At 34.5% G+C, this 18766-nt stretch overlaps 2 protein-coding genes across 2 annotated transcripts; both read right to left on the reverse strand.

Annotated features, from left to right (window-relative positions):
* Positions 1-1820: 1820 nt before the first annotated feature.
* Positions 1821-7297, reverse strand: LOC143556034 (transcription factor GTE9-like). Its single transcript, XM_077045470.1, has 10 exons — positions 5467-7297; positions 5324-5372; positions 5090-5221; positions 4738-4814; positions 3932-3992; positions 3756-3839; positions 3574-3674; positions 3356-3413; positions 3129-3259; positions 1821-2344 (listed from the first exon to the last, which is right to left on the reverse strand). The coding sequence occupies exons 1-10, from the start codon at positions 6658-6660 to the stop codon at positions 2060-2062; spliced, it is 2172 nt and encodes a 723-aa protein (XP_076901585.1). The 5' UTR covers positions 6661-7297; the 3' UTR covers positions 1821-2059.
* Positions 7298-14428: 7131 nt separating this feature from the next.
* On the reverse strand, positions 14429-14896 carry LOC143556031 (uncharacterized). Its single transcript, XM_077045467.1, has one exon. It carries the CDS (start codon positions 14894-14896, stop codon positions 14429-14431), a length of 468 nt encoding a protein of 155 aa, XP_076901582.1.
* Positions 14897-18766: the final 3870 nt, after the last annotated feature.

An 18766-nucleotide genomic window follows, 5' to 3' on the forward strand; every position in this document is an offset into this window, starting at 1 on the left:
TTTTCCACAAAAACAAACCTCTACAAACCTATTAAAAATTATTAAAGATATACATATAATGTGTGTATATATATGTATGTGAGATAGAAAGAGAGAGTGAATATGCCATATAAAGTTTGTTTCAAGTTTGCAGGAGCAAACTTTTCTCTCAAAGACCTCTCTTCACAATGGTGGACTTGGCTTTTCTCGAGTTTACCGTCCGCCACGTAGATCCAGACCTAAGGAGATGGAGCTTGTTGGGGACGCTCTTAATAGTAGAGACATCTAGGCAAGTGGCAAGTGTTTGTATTCCAAACAAAACTCACAAAGTGACCTCCATCATTGGAGGTTGCCATATAAAAGAGAGAAAATAAACAGTTTGTGACATATGGATTACTTTTCTATCACTATTTTTGTTTTCAAAGGAATGAAATAGTTAAAAATTATAAATAGAAAATAATCACTTTTTATAATAATATTTGAAGATGATAAAATTTAACCGAGTAATTAAATATGTGTTTTTTATATTTAAAATTATTAGTTATAAAATATATAAATTGTCACTAGATTAAATAAATAAAAAAGTAGTTTATGAAATGGATGGTGATCTGATAGTTTAAAACAAGGACGGGTAATAATCACTAAAGGAGAAATATATGTTATGTTTGACTTTTTGTAAGTTTGAAATCTAACGTGATATATTGAGTTGACGGTTTGAAATGACGATTTGAAACAAAAATATGTATGTTGCATTAGAAATGCTCTTAGGATAAGGATTGATTGCCCAAATTTGGATAATTAGAGAATGAACAGACCTAATTAAATAGATTGTTGAAAATAAAACACATAAAAATGTTTAAAAGATAAAAAGAATTTCACTTTTAGAATTGATAAAACTCTATAAAATATTACAAACTCCAAGCATTTAACATTAAATTACAATACATTTTCTCTTTAAAATCAAATTTTAAATTCTTATTTAAGCCATATCGATCCACTTTTTAACATGTGATCAGTTAACCCCACTTTCTCAATAGGGCCGGCTTAGACCCCACACAAGGCTCTGCCGCCGTCTAGGGCACCGTCTCGATAAGGGCATGCATTTTTTAAGTTATATATTATATATGTATAATTTTTTTGAACCTTTATTAGTGAATGAGCTGAAAATAATTGATAAGAAACACTAGTAAGGGCAATAAATCTAAACAAGTACATTAAACGTTAATGAATGTTATCGGGTTTTAAGCCTAGTAACGAAATAAATCAATAATGAACAATCAGTTTTAGGGGAAAAAATATAAACAGGTCACTTATTATTATTAGTCATGGGCACTTGAAATCTCGGAGACGGCCCTGTTTCTCAACAAGTCATGTTTGGATTAACCTCTTCAAAAAAACAAGCCATCTCAACCATCAACCCAGAGCCCATATTTTCTTGTCGTATTCAGGGAGTGTACAAGGGCACATGCATCAATCAGCCGGTGTCCCGATGATTGAGTGCTATGTGCCTTATGTCCAAGGCTTGATGCAAAACTACTATCGAGCCGGGGGTCTCATCGGAAGCAGCCTCTCTATCCCTATGGGGTAGAGGTAAGGTTGTCTACATCTTACCCTCCTCAGACCCTACCATAGCATTGCTATTGGTGGGATATACTGAGTACGACGACGATGATGATGATTCAAGGAGTGTACCATGTATAATTGAGTTGCACTTGCAAACACGTAAAATATTGTAGGAAGTAGGAACGAGTTACATACAAATGCAAATAGTCACGAGTAGCAATTAGTAGTATACCGAAAACGCTTAATGTCATGCACAGGCAACACAACCAAGAAAACAACACAGTTTATGTCTCACCGTTAAAATATAGAATCAACTAAACACAAATCATTCACATATGCAGACATCAAAACCACATGATAATGAATGTTTATCATCATTCTATAACTTCACTTTTTTTTTCCACTTTTTTAATTTTTTAACTTTTTTTTTTCGATTTTTTCTTCAGTCCCTAAGTAGGCTTAATAGCCAGAAATCATTTCTATACATAACACATAATACTAATTATTCTTAAAACACCTAATCGATTTCGCCTTCTTCAACATCAGCATTTACCTCATGACCTGGAACAACCGTTGGCGGTTCGAGCTCACCATCATCATCTTCATGTTCATCGTCCCTTTTCATGTACAGACCAAGCTGTTCCAAAGGATTGCTGGACCCAAAGTTGAAACTGCCTAACGCGTCCAGTGACCCGTGATCAGGGCTTGTTTCGCCTGCTGAAATTGGCAGTTGCTCGGTCCTCATCATTTCCAAATCCTCAATAAACCGTGAAGTCTCATCAAGTTCAACTGTTTTTTCAATCTGTAAACAAACAATCTGTTAATAACCGATTCAACTCTGTTAATATTATCATAATACTAGGCTTTATCCCCCGTATTACGGGGGTTGTTTTTTATTATTTGTTTCTATATAAAAAAATTTTTGGTTTAATTAGATTTATATATTTTTTGAATTTTAATTTTATTTATTATATTTATTATATATAAGTTATAATATACTTATGATTTGATGATAAAAGGTTTCACAAATAAATGAGATGTTATAACCCGGTTTAAAAGCTATATGGGTTTGGTGAGACCCAAGACCCGTTTATTTTTTACAATAAAATTGTTTCTTAATTATAATAATATTTTTTTTTTTAAATCAAATATTAATTTTTAGTATAACCCTATTTTATAGGGTTTTCATCCCCCGTATTATGGGAGTTTTACATTACTCGTTTATAATATTTATATATTTTTTGGATTTTAATTTTATTTATTGTATAGAAGTTAATAAAATACTTAATATTTGATGATAAAAGACTTTCACAAATTTTTTTAAAGAAATCATATATTAACTTTTAGTATATCCATATTTTATAGGATTTTCATATCAAAAATTTGATTAGATTAATTTTTAATCTTATGAAATTTATAACCCATTTAAGGAATATCTGGGTTTGGTAAGACCCATGCCCGCAAATTCGGGTCAAATGCATGAGAAGTCTCCATTTATTAATTAAGGAAATCTGGTGGCTTGAGAGAATGTAAGAAGCAACTAGAGAGCTTTTAAAGCTTTCGTTTATATATATTAGATAGGATACCTTCAATAACGCCTGGCGAGCTGCTTCCCTCTCAAGGTCTCTCTTTCTCTTTGCCTCCAAAGCAGCTTCTGCTTCGGCTCGCCGTCTTGCGTTTTCTGCAGCCTCTGCTGCTGCTTGCAACCGAGCTTTTTCTGATTGTACATTAACGGATTCATAATTTAATCAACCCGTTCACAGCCTCTTAAAATAATTATATTAACAGAAAAAGAGTTCAAACGATATATAACCTTTTCTTTTCTGGTTTTCTAGCTCCTCTTTCTCTCGACGCAGCTTCTCAGGATCCTCCTGTAACAAGTTCAAACATATCAGTTTTTCAAATCATTTAGGTTGACTCACGCACTTGACCCGTTTGATCATGTTTGAGATAGAACACAACCCAAACCTTCAAATGTAAACGGGTCAAATTGCGACCTCTTTTAACTATAAATTACATTTTGTAACCAACCTGGTTGAGTGTCTTTTCCCGAGCCTTGAAAATTGTATCAGCGAATCGATTTTTTAAAACAGCAGCCCGGTACGATCCAGGTGAAACCGGAGCACTATCCCCTAAATCATGCAAACAAATGGCGTTAGTGAGACAGAGATGAACTAAAACCAATTTTACACACATGAATGTATGATTCTCACCATCATCTTTCTGGCTATCAGATTCAACAGAATTTGGTTTCTGTTGGGACATATGTTCAACTTGGTCCAACCCGCTAACTGACTCTGAATAGCATGCATAACAAACAACCAACCATAAGTAAAACAGCAACCTGTGAAACATCTAAAAAATTTAATTCGTGCAAGTGGAAACCCACGATTATCGATTAAATCGCTTGTGGCTGCCTTGTCCTCCAAATCTGCTCTAGCAGAATCATTCTGCAGATAAATAAGCGAAACTGATATTACATACATATGAAAAAAATGTATCCACCCCATGAAGATCCAAAGACATTGAATCAAAAATTCAAAATAACCGTCATAATAGACAATATTTATGAAAAGCGATCGACATTGGCGCCTAGGCGCGATTTTCAGGCAAGTCGATGGACCGACTCTTACTGATCAAGGCGTTTTTCTATGAGAAAAGTCCGTCTTTTTGATTTTTTTTATTTTAAATTACTTTTAATTTCTTTGGATTGATCCTTAACCGACTTATGGCAATTACCTAAAAAAATGGATTTAATTAATTTACTCTAATCTCTGTATATAATTATCGACTATTCTGGTTTCTGATTGTCTATAACAATATGTTTCTTGTATTATAAATTGTTATAAAATAACTTTGTTTCACTAATTTTAATTCTAATTAGAAATATTGGTATGAAGTAATTTGCTTTGGATGTTTTGGGGGTTTGGGCTTCTGGTATTGGTTAATATTTGGTATTTGAACTCTGTTATTCAAGCTTTGGGGTTTAAACTTTTGGTATTGGTTATTATTTGGTAATTAATTGAACTATGATAGTCAAGTCTCAGGATATATAATATATTTTAAAATCTTTTTTTTTTCATTGTGCTCTTTTTTATTCTCAAGCCCTCTCTTTTTTTGCGCCTTTCGCCAAGGTCCTAGGCAAGGCCTGTGCCGGGGCATTTAATAACACTATGATAGATACACAATAGGTACCTGTGGCAACTTTAATAGGCTAGAAGTTTTAACATCATCAGTTTGTCCATTTTCAGAAGCATTTCTAAAATTAGTACCTGCAGATATCATAATTACCAACTTATCATTGAGTAAAACCATAGAAACAAAAGTTCATGCGTTCAGAACTCCTTAGATTCTTAGAGCAAAAGCAAATGTGACTACTAGTAAATCAAAATTGTACGCTTATCATGATAAACCCTTATTTTCAAAATTAGTAAAAGCATATAAAGTGTTTGGATGCAAGTCAAAATCCTGACAACAGAATACAGAGAGGTTGACATTTTAGTGACTATACTTCTAATTTCGTCATATACTTCTAATAAAACTATACCACTTGATGTTCTTGATGTTGTCCCTAAGTCATTTTTCTTGCTTGTCTCATTTTCTTGTCCAGCTGGAGTATAGCTTGAAACAGGGGGCTCATTCCCCACAATATCCGCATCTTCATCCACCGGATCATTCCCTGTAATAAAAAAACACATACCAACCAACCAAGATTCATGATGAACTGTTGATTAACAGTTATTAAGTACACACAAAACAGTAAAAAAAAAGGATTATTAACCTCTATATAGTTGCATGGTTGAATTGCTAATTCCTGATTCATGTAGCAGCTGCAATCAATAAACATAGTCAAATTCAGTAGTTTATCACCAGCAAATAAACGATCACCTATTGTTGCAATTTACAGTGTGGAAAATAGACTACCTCAATAACACAAGGTTCTGCTTTTGCATTGTTTTGTAGCTCGTGCACATGATCATCTAGCATCTTGCGTAATTTAAACAAGGTTTCATCGTTAAGATCATCAATATCAATTTCTATTTCATCCTCCCCACCTGAGCTGTGTTGCCTCAAGAATTCAATGATATTATCTGGCAAATCTCCCAAATGAGCCTCCAATTCCCTGCTTAGATTATGCTTTTCTTCACTGGTCATAACCGGCTTAACTGGATCTGGCAGCAGAGCTTGTTGGATTGAATCAATCTTTCGTTTCTTTGAAGGAGGAACTGGCTTAACCAAATCAATCTCTTCATGAAGCAGATTCTGTTGAGGATTTTCAACCGGTAGTTTCTTTTCAATCGGCTTCCATCTTAGCTCAAAGAACTTGCTAAGAACATCTGCCATGATATGATAATCATTTCCAGGTGAATTATATGTCATGGCGTTAGAGAAGGTAAGCCTGACATCAGCAAGAAACTCAAGTGGACTTGAATATTTGCCTGAGCTGAGTTTTTCTTTAATAGTACCAAAATCCATTGGATTCTTAATAACATTAAAGTAATCAGGGATCTTCAAAGCAACAACATCAACCGGTTTATTGAACACCCATCCATGTTGATGAGTCATCAACTTCTTCAACAAATTTTCACACTGTTTCTTCAATATTGGACTGAAAGTCGCTGTTGAAGTTGAAGTTGACTCATTGGCAGATTGAAACCTTCCCAGAACACCTCGATTAAGCGCCTTAGACTTCTGATCAAATCTTTTCCCAGAACCAGAAGATTTCTTCCCGTTCGGTTGACGGACCGGTTGAACGTGAACATTATTATTAGCAACAAAAACATCATTCGAAGCCGACATCATAACGACATTACTCTTATCCACATCAACTCTCTTCTGAAACATCCTAAGTTGATCAAGTTCATTCCTCAACCGAACCAACAACTTCCTTTTCTCCACAGGCGCCAGCTTCGTCAAAGGAACAACTTGTACCGGTACACCAAACCCATCATGCAACGCCGAGCTTAACTTGATCCATTTCTGCCCATGACCACTCAACTCATCATAACCAGACGCGTACATGTTATCCCGTCCCGAACAACCAGATCCTTCCGACTCATCATTCGGAGGAATCAAACCACCAGAACACGCATCCGGAAACATGTTCTTCTTCAACATATTGATAACAAATATCAAAACCCTAGCCAAATTAAATCACAGATCCGTAAATCGTAATCAAATCCTTTATTCCTTTCACCAATTAATATCGCACGGACTCGATTCTCAATTCGCCAAATACGCCTAAATTCTACAGATTTTCATCATTTCATGTTCATACTTCAATCCTTATAGATCTCAATCAATCACGTACAGATTCAATATCTTATAACCAATCAATACGTTCCTATGCGATATAAATTCTTCAAAAGCTCAAATCAAACCCTAATTCACCAATTTCTCCATACTAACCCTAAATTCAACCATTCAAACAAACGTACGTAATAAATAACCTAATCTTACCACAAATCACCTCTTCGTATCGTTAAATCAGCCAATTTCGTCGTTAAAAACCGATTAATATCCGCAAACAAGCTCTATTGAAGGTAATTGAAACACGGAACAGGATAATAACGAGCAATAACTCACCGGTAACGAGTATTAGCCTTACGAATCGAAGATCTGTAGTTGAATTGAAGCTAAAGAAGCTGAAGAAACGTGAAACTGAAAACCCTAGGTAATACGATTGAGGCGAAACGAGGGATCTGAACGAGAGGATTTGGGATTTAATCGTACGGTGGATATTAATATTATTATTATTATTAATATGAGATGAGATGAAATGAAATGAAATGAAATAATAATAATAACAACATAGAGAGTATAGGTGAGAGTTTTATACTTTTATTATTATAATAAGTGGGTTTGAATAAATCGTGGCCGTTGATTTACGCCGTCTTTAAAGTCAAAGGTGTGGATGATAACAGATCTATATAGCCCATGTGATGCAGATCACGTGATGTAAAGGCGGTGGCTTGCTCCGGAAACTACGGGATTGTTTTGTGTTTTGGGACCTTTAGTTATGGATGTTTTGTAAGTTTAGGGGCGTGACTTATTATTGATACCGATTTGACCCCTTGAGAATTGGATATGGATTAAAAACTTAGGTGGTGTTAGTTTTTTCTAAGGTAAAAAATATTTACAGTCTGTGAATCACATATGTAGAAAAAAAGTTGGACCAAACATTTGCAGTCTGCAAAAAGGTTATTGTTTGTTTTTTAACTTCTTTAAACGCTAAAATAAACTTGTGGTGGTGTCCAAACGGTGGTAGTGGTGGGTGGTGGATGGCTGGTGTTGGTAGGTGGTGGTGTTTAATCCTCTACAAAACCTTAAAAGATCTTAGAAGTGGATGAGCCATGTCTGTACCCAGAAGAGTTCGTGCATACATTTTTTAATGAACGTCTTCGAAAAACAAACAGACTGCAAATGGAAATGTATGTGCGTCGTCTAACTGACGCAGACAAAATAGCATACGCAGACTTTTTTTAGAAAAACAAACAACACCTTAAGTCATCGTCTACTTGAGAATGAATGGTTTTGTTGTGTACGTTGATGTCGGTAAGCTATACAAGTCGTGTTGTAGTTCCATGAGCATTTTGGGGTGGAGGAAAGAATTAATTTTTCTTTTTTTAGAACAAGGTAGATCATGTGCTCTCTATTAGTCTCGCGAATTATATGTTTATTGAAAATACGGGACTTGAACCCACACTTCTTGGAAAATAATTTTTTGTTCAACTTTTTGATACTACTATGTCAAAAGCCTTTGGTAAAAAAACTACAATTGATGGGAAATTTTGAATACTAAAATATTCGGAACTTAGGGCATGTTCGTTTCAAGGATTTGTAAGGAATTCTAAGGAATGGGATTTTAAATCCCATGAATTGATATGTTCGTTCATTAGATGAAAGAATGAGAATGAAAACTAAATCCCATCAAATCCCACATTTCATGGGATTTTAAAATCCCACCTATTTGAAATGATTGTTAAGGATTTTTTTATTAACAATAAAAACCCTTCCAAAATAAATTCAAAAAAATTAATAAAAAAATCATAACTCAATATATAAATCAAAAACGAAAAATGTAAAAAAACTAAAACGTTTCCGCCTTTTCCCTCGTTCTTTAAAAAAATCAAGAATGAAGAAGATTCCAATTTCAATACATATTAACCAACCAAACACATGATAGGGATTCTCAAACATTCAATTCTATTCCAATTCCAATTCCTATTCCAATTCCAAATCCTTTGAAAAAAATCCGTGAAGCGAACGCGCTCTTAATGTGGACATAATAAGAAAAAAAAAAGTCTTACAAGTTGGAACGTGCATGGTATTATGTGAACAAATTTGAATTTTTGAACTTATTTATCCATGGCAAACCGAATATCAACAAACGTACATAGAGAGATCTCAATTGTTGCAAAGTTATATATAGGGTTAGGGGAAGGGTGGGATGAGAATCCATTGGTGTTTTGTCAGGAAAATTCACCGGTTTTTAATAAAAGAATGTATCACCTACGATCAATATATTGATGGAGTATCAACAACTGATTCTCAAATGGATTTTTTTCATTCGTGATACACTTGGTTTTTTAGTAGCGTAAAACAATTAGAATTCATTAAAAATTGAAGCATTTGCTGAAAATCATGATAAAAAAAAATAAATTGGTTGAGAATCTTGTCTTTCAATATCACAATGAATTACCAAGGGACGGCTAGTAAGGAAATATTCCTACCCGACAAACGATTGAAAAGAATAAGCATGAATATTAGACGAAATTTTATCTTCACTAATCACTATCACCGACGAAGTATTAAGGGTTGTCCTTTGAAATTCAAGTCCTCTCTTGACAGTTGATGTCAGGCTTACTAATTTCAATAGTCGTTCATAATCCGTTAATGATATTATCAATTTTATGGGTTACTTTATATGTCGACAATATGTCATTAATAACTAAGGGATTACCTACGGTTAGTTTAGTTATCATCTATTTATTTTTTAGCTATTTACGGATCATATATGTCGTTAGTCCTTGGTAATTTTGAATGAAATTATTTAGTTAGTGATAATCATTTTTCTAATAGTGATAAATATTAAAACAGCCAATATTACTTTCAGTCTTTTCCGTGTTATCTTCCATAAACAAACTTTCTAGAAGACATTAAAACTATAATTTATTAGTTTCTTGATAGGAATCTCTTTGAATTAAAGATCTTTAACAAATTCATATTATTTGTAGTGAAACTTATGTCATTACCAGTTGCTTTGCAATAAAAAATGTGATACGTGAGACAATAAATAGTTGGTCGTGTACACTATTAGTTATATGTCATGCACAAAATTGATTTAATAATTATAGACCAAAGAAAGGTGTTACAAGAAGAAATAAAATAACAACAATCATACCCATTATTTTTCACAAATAGCCTAAGCTATCAGTAGGGTTTGGGAGACTGGGATGTCGACGAATTTTACCTTTATTCCTTAGGATAGAGATGTTGCTTCCGACGAGACCCCCAACTCGAAAGTAAATAGATAAAAAGATAAAATTATACACAACAAAATACAAGAAGAAATAAGTACATGCAATAATAAATGCTTTAAAAGACTTGATCGTTAAAGTTAAAACAAGGGAATGCATGAAAGGGATTTTGTCGTGTAGGAAATTTCGACAGGTTTATTATGTTACATATTACAGCTGTCACAAAACAAAGAACACAAAGCCAGCAACACTTGTTGTTAACCGATTACCATTGTCCCAAGAACCAGTTGTCATGGCCGAATACAACACTACCGGTGGTGGAGCTGACATAGGACTGGTTCACCAGCGGTAGCGCCTCGACGGTGGCTGGAAGCAGCGGACTGGTGGCCGTGATTTCTATCAACAAGTATGACGTAACGACAGTGGCAGATCCAGAAATGTTTTCAATTGGTTCATGGTTCAGGTCAGTTTTAAGGTCCGGGCCGTTCCGACTGTTCGGATCGCTTCGATGGTTCGATTGATTAGACGTTTCTGGTCAATTCAGTGTAACAAGATTGAGATTTTGCTAAAGATTCTTTTAGAAAGGCTAGCTTATCGATCTCTCTTTCTATGTAATACATAATATTTAAATTTGCATGCTAGCTAGTTGCTACATATACTCATATAGCAATTATTCAAATTGTTTTTATTTTAGTTGACAAGATGTGACATAATTTTGTGCAAAGTAAACATAGTTTAACTAATCAAATGGATGTCACAACATTTGAACTTAGCCCAAGCATAAGATATTAAGATACAAGCACCAATTAAGCATCCAGTTATATATAAAAGATTATAGAAACTGCTACAAGTGGGAATTGAACCCGGGTTATCACAATAATAAAGCAAGGTGTTTACCATTAGACCAAGGTTCAACTTTGCTTATGGGTTCACTCGTAATTTTTATGTGGTTCACTCTCATATTTTATATAGGCATTCTTTATAAAATATTAAACTCAATGGTTCCGTGAACCCACACCCAATTGCCTAGATCCGCCCCTGGGTCATAATGTTGACGATGATTGGGAGCGCCAATTTAGGGTGAGCTATAAAGGCACTAAAGTAACGAAATAATGACACAGTTTAACTTTATTCGGTTTAATTTGACCAACTTCTGCATGTTGCAACTAGAGAATACTCCGTACTATTTATGATGTGAATGATTTACAAAAGCCGAAACATCTATATAAAACACCAGGATTAAGATTTCAAGGTTTCATACAAAAAAAATCAAAAACATGCCAACTTACCATTTAACCATGTCACGGTTTTGCGAAGCCTCTACCCAACATAATGGTGGAATATGCGAATAAATAGTGATACATGTTATTGTGTCATAGTTAATTATATCGGTGTATTTTTTTTTTGTTCGATTACTGTATCTAAAAAGTATGATTGACTTTTTATTAAAACAAACATACTTTTATCAGTTTATGGGACCTTTTGCTCTTTAACCGTATACTTATACTAAAATATGACCTAGAATGTGCTCCCTGAGTCTAGAGTACCCGAGCCACCATACGATTTTTAAATTGTTTGGAATTACCTCTAGTATCTTTGAAAGTCTTTCTAACTCTAAATGTTAACAGTTCATATTAATTCTAACATTACAGACCTAGTTCACACATAAATACTAGCAATGAGAAACTTAACCCACAATTAAAAAGAATTCTTCAAGTCAGAACTTAAACATGTAACCATAATAGCAAAGCCAATCTTTATTTTCAAGTTTTAAGATGGCCTTAAAGTTATAACCAATTTGTTAGCTATTTAGGGGGTGCTTTGGATTCCTTATGTTGCCTCCTTATAACTTTTCATTAAGTAAATAAGTTACAAAAGTGTAACTTATTGAACTTTTCATTTCATAATATAAACAATCCCAAACACCTTATTTATTTTTAAAAAGTTTATAAGTTATAAGTTAGTAAAAATAAGTAATTCCAAACACCCCCTTGAAGTCAACAAAAGACAATGACGTTTTAGACCATCCAACCAACCAAGTAGCTAGATAATATGAAAGAAAACATTTAAATATAGGTGGGGCCCACACGTCACTAGTTCTTGGTGGAAACGTGTCACCCCAGTGAGCCCAGTCGTTTAAAAAATTAGGTTGCCGATCGAACGGGAGATACTTTCCCATTTAGATATTAGAATCCAGTTCTATGATATAATAAACTATAAAAACTATATTATTGATGTGTATGTTATTTCTACTCAAGGATATGTTCCTAACTTGACTGCATTCTCCACTTAGGCTAAGGGGTGTGGGGGGCGCGAGAGGGGGCGCGAGTGGAGGCTCCAGCCAATAATATTGTGACGTGTGGCAGAGAAAGAAACTTGATAAGATGGGTGTTGGAGCCCCCGTTGGAGCCCCTGGCCCTGGTGTGGAGGGGCGCGAGCAGGGGCTCCAGCGGATTTTTTTTTTATTTTTTTATAAATGTATTAAAAAACGTATTATTAGAAAAGGTAAAGAAAAAAAGCTTGCTGTATAAGATAGCCCACATCGTTTCCATCACACACTCAACAAAACCCAACCACCAAATCTTGAAGGCCATGGCGACCGATCACCGGAAGAAGAACGCCACCGGTGCTTTCTTCTTCTTCATGGCCACTTTAATCATGTGGGCGGTCTCTGTTTTCTTCGAAATTTTATTCAACCAACGCACCGAGCTTCTCCCACTCCTATTCGGCTTCTGCTTTTACCAATTCGCCAACTGGGTTTGCCGGAAGTTTATTTCCAGAGACCCGCTTTTATTATATGTTATGCCTTTGTTTGTTGATTTGGATAATAAAGATGATTAACTTATTATTAATATAGGAAAAACTTCTCCAACGGCTCTATTTCACTTCCCAATACCCCTTTACGCCCATTTTCACCCGCTAGCCCTCTTGCGCCTGCCTGGATTTCCGCGCTCGCGCCCCTCTCGCGCCCCTCTCGCGCCTCGGTGGTGTGGTGCTCGCGCCCCGGGGCGCGAGCGGATGGGCTCACGCGCCCCCTCTCGCGCTCCACACCCCTCAGCCTTATAGTAATTACATTATTATTTTACATTCCTCTATCCCACGTGCCTTTCTTTCATTCAACCAAAACTAGAAACTATTTTGATAAATGTTCAAAATACATATATATGTTTGATGGTTTTAGAAATATTTTGGATAAAAATAAAAATATATTTCTTATAATCATAATATATACGGTTTCAATCGAATACAATTGGTAACCATGCTGCTAGTTTACAGGTAGCCTAATTTAATTACGTTACCTGTCTTTTTATAGTTTGATCGTAATTATGTTATACGTATAATTACCAAATTGTCGCCGCATAACTCTATCTTCTCGTTTCACACACTTTAAACGATTGTTTCAATTACACAGTAACACGTCTCTCTCTCTCTATACACACACACAAATAATTCTTTATATTATGTTATATCATGTGTTTTTACTTTTTATCGATAAAAGTCATTGGCTAAATAATCTGACAATTTTAATAACTTATCACAAATGGATCATACCAATTTCAAAAGAAAAAACTAACATTTTAAGATTGTGGATGATAAGTTGGTGACCACCAAGGAATTAACATCAAATTATTAAACAACTTACCCAATGCCAAAAGGACAAAACGGATAGATTTCAACAATCCGTTGGTGATACATAGGTCATGATCATTAACGGATCTTCGAATGACGTATACAGTATATACAATTAAACCTTCATTTCTTTTTAATCAAACATTACATAAAATAATAACGAAAATTTAAATTTGTGTGGATAATTCGTCAAGAACCTGTCTCGGGGATGATTGACATCCGTTTGTGAAGTCTTTACCCACGATCAAATTTTCCGTTCACCAACTGTTCAAATAACACAATGTAGCTAGTTCACATAGCTATCTTCTTGTTATATAATACAGTTTTGATTTGATGCATCAAATACATATTGATGTGATAATATATAGATTTGAGATATAATAAGAGTATTATTTCTTAAAGAAATATATAGCATCATCAAATAACCATCATTTTCTTCATTTTGGTTTTCACTCCACATCTTCAATACCTGCAAAAAAAAACTTTCAAATTATTAATCTAAAAAAAACATTTACAGATAATTAAATAAAGAAATATTATCTTTAAAATCATTTCTATCTACTGTTCCACCAACACATTACCTCTTTTGATATTAATTCATCCATCAACTTTATACAAATTAAAACATAACATAAAATACTGTATAATTAGTGTTGTAATTAACTGCAACTTAATTTACTAGTAACATATGTAAATATACATACAAATACATACATTTATACACAACAGATATATTTACCTGTTCGGATAACTGGTTTTGATCCGATTAATTCCGATTAATTCAACCTCCCCAAGCTCAAAGCAGCTTTGACATCAAGCCGCCATGCATACCCGCCTGAACCCATCTTCCAAACGTCACACGGGACCGTCATCTGCATCTTCTTCTTCTCAGACAAATCATACACCAGTCTCACTCTGCATGAGAAAGCTGGCCAATACTCGAAATCAATTTTTTCAACCTTTACATACAACCACACCGACACCTGAGGAGGCGGTGATCCGCCCTCAGGATTCAGATCCACCATCCTCCGGTAGGCCAGATTGACCCACCGGACCTCATCAAAACCATCAGATATGAAACATGGACAACTGTCCATCTCCATATCTGTATACCCCAACCCCCTCCCACCGTCATCACACGAGCCGATAACCGACTCCACCGTGATCCACGACTGACGTGAACTCAACACCGTCGATAGGTCTGCCTCATGCAGACCTATCGACAGTGTTATCCACCTACTCATAATATTGTTAACTTTACTGGTACTGGTACTGTTACTGATACTGTTTTTTCCTGACACGTCAAAACTAATCCACTCTGGTACTCTCTGTACCTGATTCGTAGCAAACTCGCTTCGATCCAAATTAGTATAATTATAATTATAATCTTCATTAATTTTCTTTTTTTTTTATTATTATTTTTTACGCGAACATATTTTCGCTTTACTCTCTTCTTCACAGGTACCAATCCGGCCGAACGCTCTACGGCTATAGTCCGTGGAGCGATCGGCCGAAATCTCAGCATCAGCTGATCAATAACCTTTTTGTTCTCCGGATCTATTCCACCTCCCATACTGGCTTCAGCCTCTCTCTATATAATAACACATTAATACTAACCGGAGATTGTGTGAATAATATGATGGGTTTATAGAGGGAGAAACGTGGTCGCCGGTGACTGGGACACGTGTCCAGGACAATTGATTTAAATGTAGAAGCATCAGCTATGGTGATTGGTTGTTTTAGATTAGACTGGGCCTACATAAAAAGCAGCGTATAATTTCCTGAAGCACTTCCGATAAAGAGGACACGTATATTATTATTATTATTATTATTATTATAAACGGTGACTTTTAAGAGATCGCACCCTGTAAATTTAAAGAGCGTCGTTAATTCACTCTTGTCAGACTATGTTGTTTTAACTGGGTTAACAGTTGGAGTTTGGCTTGAACGTTCTCAGAAAAATTATAACATCGGATGTCACTTGATAGTCTTTGCGCCGACACAAGAGCATAATTCTCTGGTGTAACACACGGTGAAATACAACTCGGGTGGGCTCGAGATTCGAACCGACATCTCAAGTCCTATCTCATATACTTTATTGTCATATTCCACTAAAGATAACACGAGAGAGATTCAAACTTGGGTATTTACCGAAAAACCCAAGCCTCCTACCTATTGTTGTAAAAATCGTTTGTCGCTAATTGGGCGATGGGATGGGACTATCGATTAATCAGATCAGACATTAATGTATATTTTCCAGTTTTATATATATACACACACATTTTTATATGTAATTTTCAGTTTTACACATATACAAACATATTTTGGCCGGAGTTTGATCGGAATCTCGCTGAAAACCGCTGATTTTTGCTGGAATATCACCGGGAACTGCTAATTTTGACCGGATTTGATCGTTTATTGATTAATTGACAACTTACCCAAAATTAATTTGTGAAGTGAGAACTAGCGTAATTAAATAGTCGAAATTTTTGCAACACTAAAACTACCACTATTATTATTATTATTATTATTATTTAATAATAGTAGTGATTATTATTTAATATTTTATTTTTAAAAAAAGGTGGTGAAGTGGTTGTTTGTCAGCTATTGAGACGCGTGTCCCTTGTAAAGTACTCGTATTTGAATCTGGTCACGCGCGTGTACGGGCACGTGAGATTGACCGCTAGGGTTTGTGAGCACCAATCAGTTTACAGGAATCATGTGTACACACTCTGGGCGGTAATTAAAAATTGGTAAATCTTTTTTTAATTTTTTATTATATTATATACATATTTGGAAAGAAAAAACAGACGAATATTCTTTTGAGTTTTATATGTATCGTGTATAATTAATCTTCGATGGTACCATATTAATTAAGGTGATGTTATTTAATAGTTTTTGGTAACGCCATTTATAGGCATATTTGACCTTTCAAGGTACCAAATAGATGACGATGTTCATATTAAAGTTCATAGATTCTTGTTTTTTTTAAACGATGATGAAATTTCAATATTTCCACAAGAAGCTGCTAGAATCAAAACAAATATAAGTGAATACTTAATAGAAGTGAAGCTCTACTATCTATAATGATTGGATTACCCATAAGAAGCATGACCCTTAATGTTTTCGCAATCTCTTGAAATTGATATATTGCTAGTATAGAATAACCAATCATCCGATAACCACAACCAGTTACGCTGTAGTTCATTACATTTATCTATGATTGGATATGAGTTGATAAACTCTTGGAATCTTAAATATATCATGTCGTTTAACGTTAATGGATTATCATTTATTGTCACGTGACAAAGAATATGATATGATATGACACACTTTGTATGTTTGTAGCTAATCAACCATATAAACTAATATATCAACCAAACCTTTCAGACTTTCTGAATACTCCTTATCATCCAGATGCCCATGTTAGAACCACGTATAACTCTACACTCATTTGTGAAACCATATTTCTATTGACAAAACTAATAAAATGAGAAAATATTTTCATAATAAGTTTAGTTAATTTTGAAGGTAAAAGAGAGATGTGATTAAAATGATGTGTTTTTCATATAAGCACGCACGTGCGTGAAAATACTGGTTCTTGACCTAAAGTGGACTAGGTTTTAAATCTAAGTTAAATTAATCTCGTATATAATTTTGTGAACTCGTGGTTTCTAACCACAATTGGTACTTCTTTTTTCCATAAGAAAATTAAACAAACTTACGTACACGTGACTTCACTTAGAAATGGAGTAAGAGCGCTCACATTGAAATTCCTAATTCCTATTTCCTTGTAGGCTTGCATATCTTAAACTTTGAGAAGTAACAATGCTTTCGATCAATCTTCTTCTCTTTCTACAAAAAGTTAAATAATACAAGACATATAAAAAAAGACAGGTATTAAACTATTTATTTCACAAATTAGAGGTTATGTGCTTTCTTTTTTGTATATACTAATAAAATTTATATCATAATGCATGTTAAATTGTTAAAAAAAAGAAGTAAAACTGGGTATTTCGTTTATATAACGAATACAAGTTACTTTAGAAAAAAATAAGAATAATTGTTAAATTAAAAATTATATAAAACAATTTTAGAAAACATATGCGTAAATGCCATTACGTAGTTGCCTTATTGAATCCACCATTTGTGGCTTAGTAATGGATATAATTATGTTTCTGGTGGAGACTCAGCTAGTTTGATCTTCACTTGTGTCGTTTTTTATGAATTATGACAATGAAAGATTTGAATAGGTCTTATGAGATTGTAAGTTCAAATCCCGAGCCCACCCGGGTTTTCATCCCACCATGTTGTTAAACGTGTCCAACACCAAATCAGATCAGAGACTCCTAGAATCTTGGAGAATATTTAATATAATAATTAGTTTATTATTATAAGATAAGTTAGTCTTATTTTATTTAATCATATATTTTTTGGATTCAAATTATGTATTTGAGTTAGTATAGGATTAGTCATGTATGTGCTCTATATAAGCCATACATTGTATCATAATTATTAAGTTTTTCACGTGTGTCGTTTTCTTAATAAAAGAGTTGATCGTGTGCTGATCAAATCTCGTGTTCGTGTTCTTGATTCACCCGCTCAAAGTTTAACAAGTGGTATTAGAGCCAAGGGATCGTATCGGGAAGCGTTTTGAAAATCGGGGCAGCCTCCACCGGCGAATGCGTCCGTCGGTGGAGGGTAGGCGTGAAAGAAAGACTTGGGTCACAACTAAAAGACTAACAATGACACAGGAGAAAGCGGCTGTGAGGTGTTTCACGTCAATCATTGTCGTGTGGTAGTGCCGCTTATGACGACACGGGTGACTGGTAATGAATATATGGTTTTCTTTTTCGTAGGTCGATTAATAAGAAAAGCTATTCGAGCGAACCGTGAGTCGGTACGCGTATGTTGCGTTGTTCTAGATACCCACTTCCAAGTTCAAGAAATCAATAATCAAGTTAAAAAGTATAAGGTGTGTCCAATCTAAAAGTTTTTTCCCATTAGTTGGTTTCCTTAATAAATCGTTCCAAGGTTATTTGTTTGTCAAATATTAATCAAGGTAATTGCTCCTGCCCCATCTGTTTATTTACTTCGTACAACAAGAAAAAGGA

This window comes from Bidens hawaiensis, unplaced genomic scaffold (genome assembly GCF_021521415.1).
Source record: "Bidens hawaiensis isolate Kalapana, Puna unplaced genomic scaffold, B.hawaiensis_p1.1 tig00018425_1, whole genome shotgun sequence".
NCBI classification, from domain to species: domain Eukaryota; kingdom Viridiplantae; phylum Streptophyta; class Magnoliopsida; order Asterales; family Asteraceae; genus Bidens; species Bidens hawaiensis.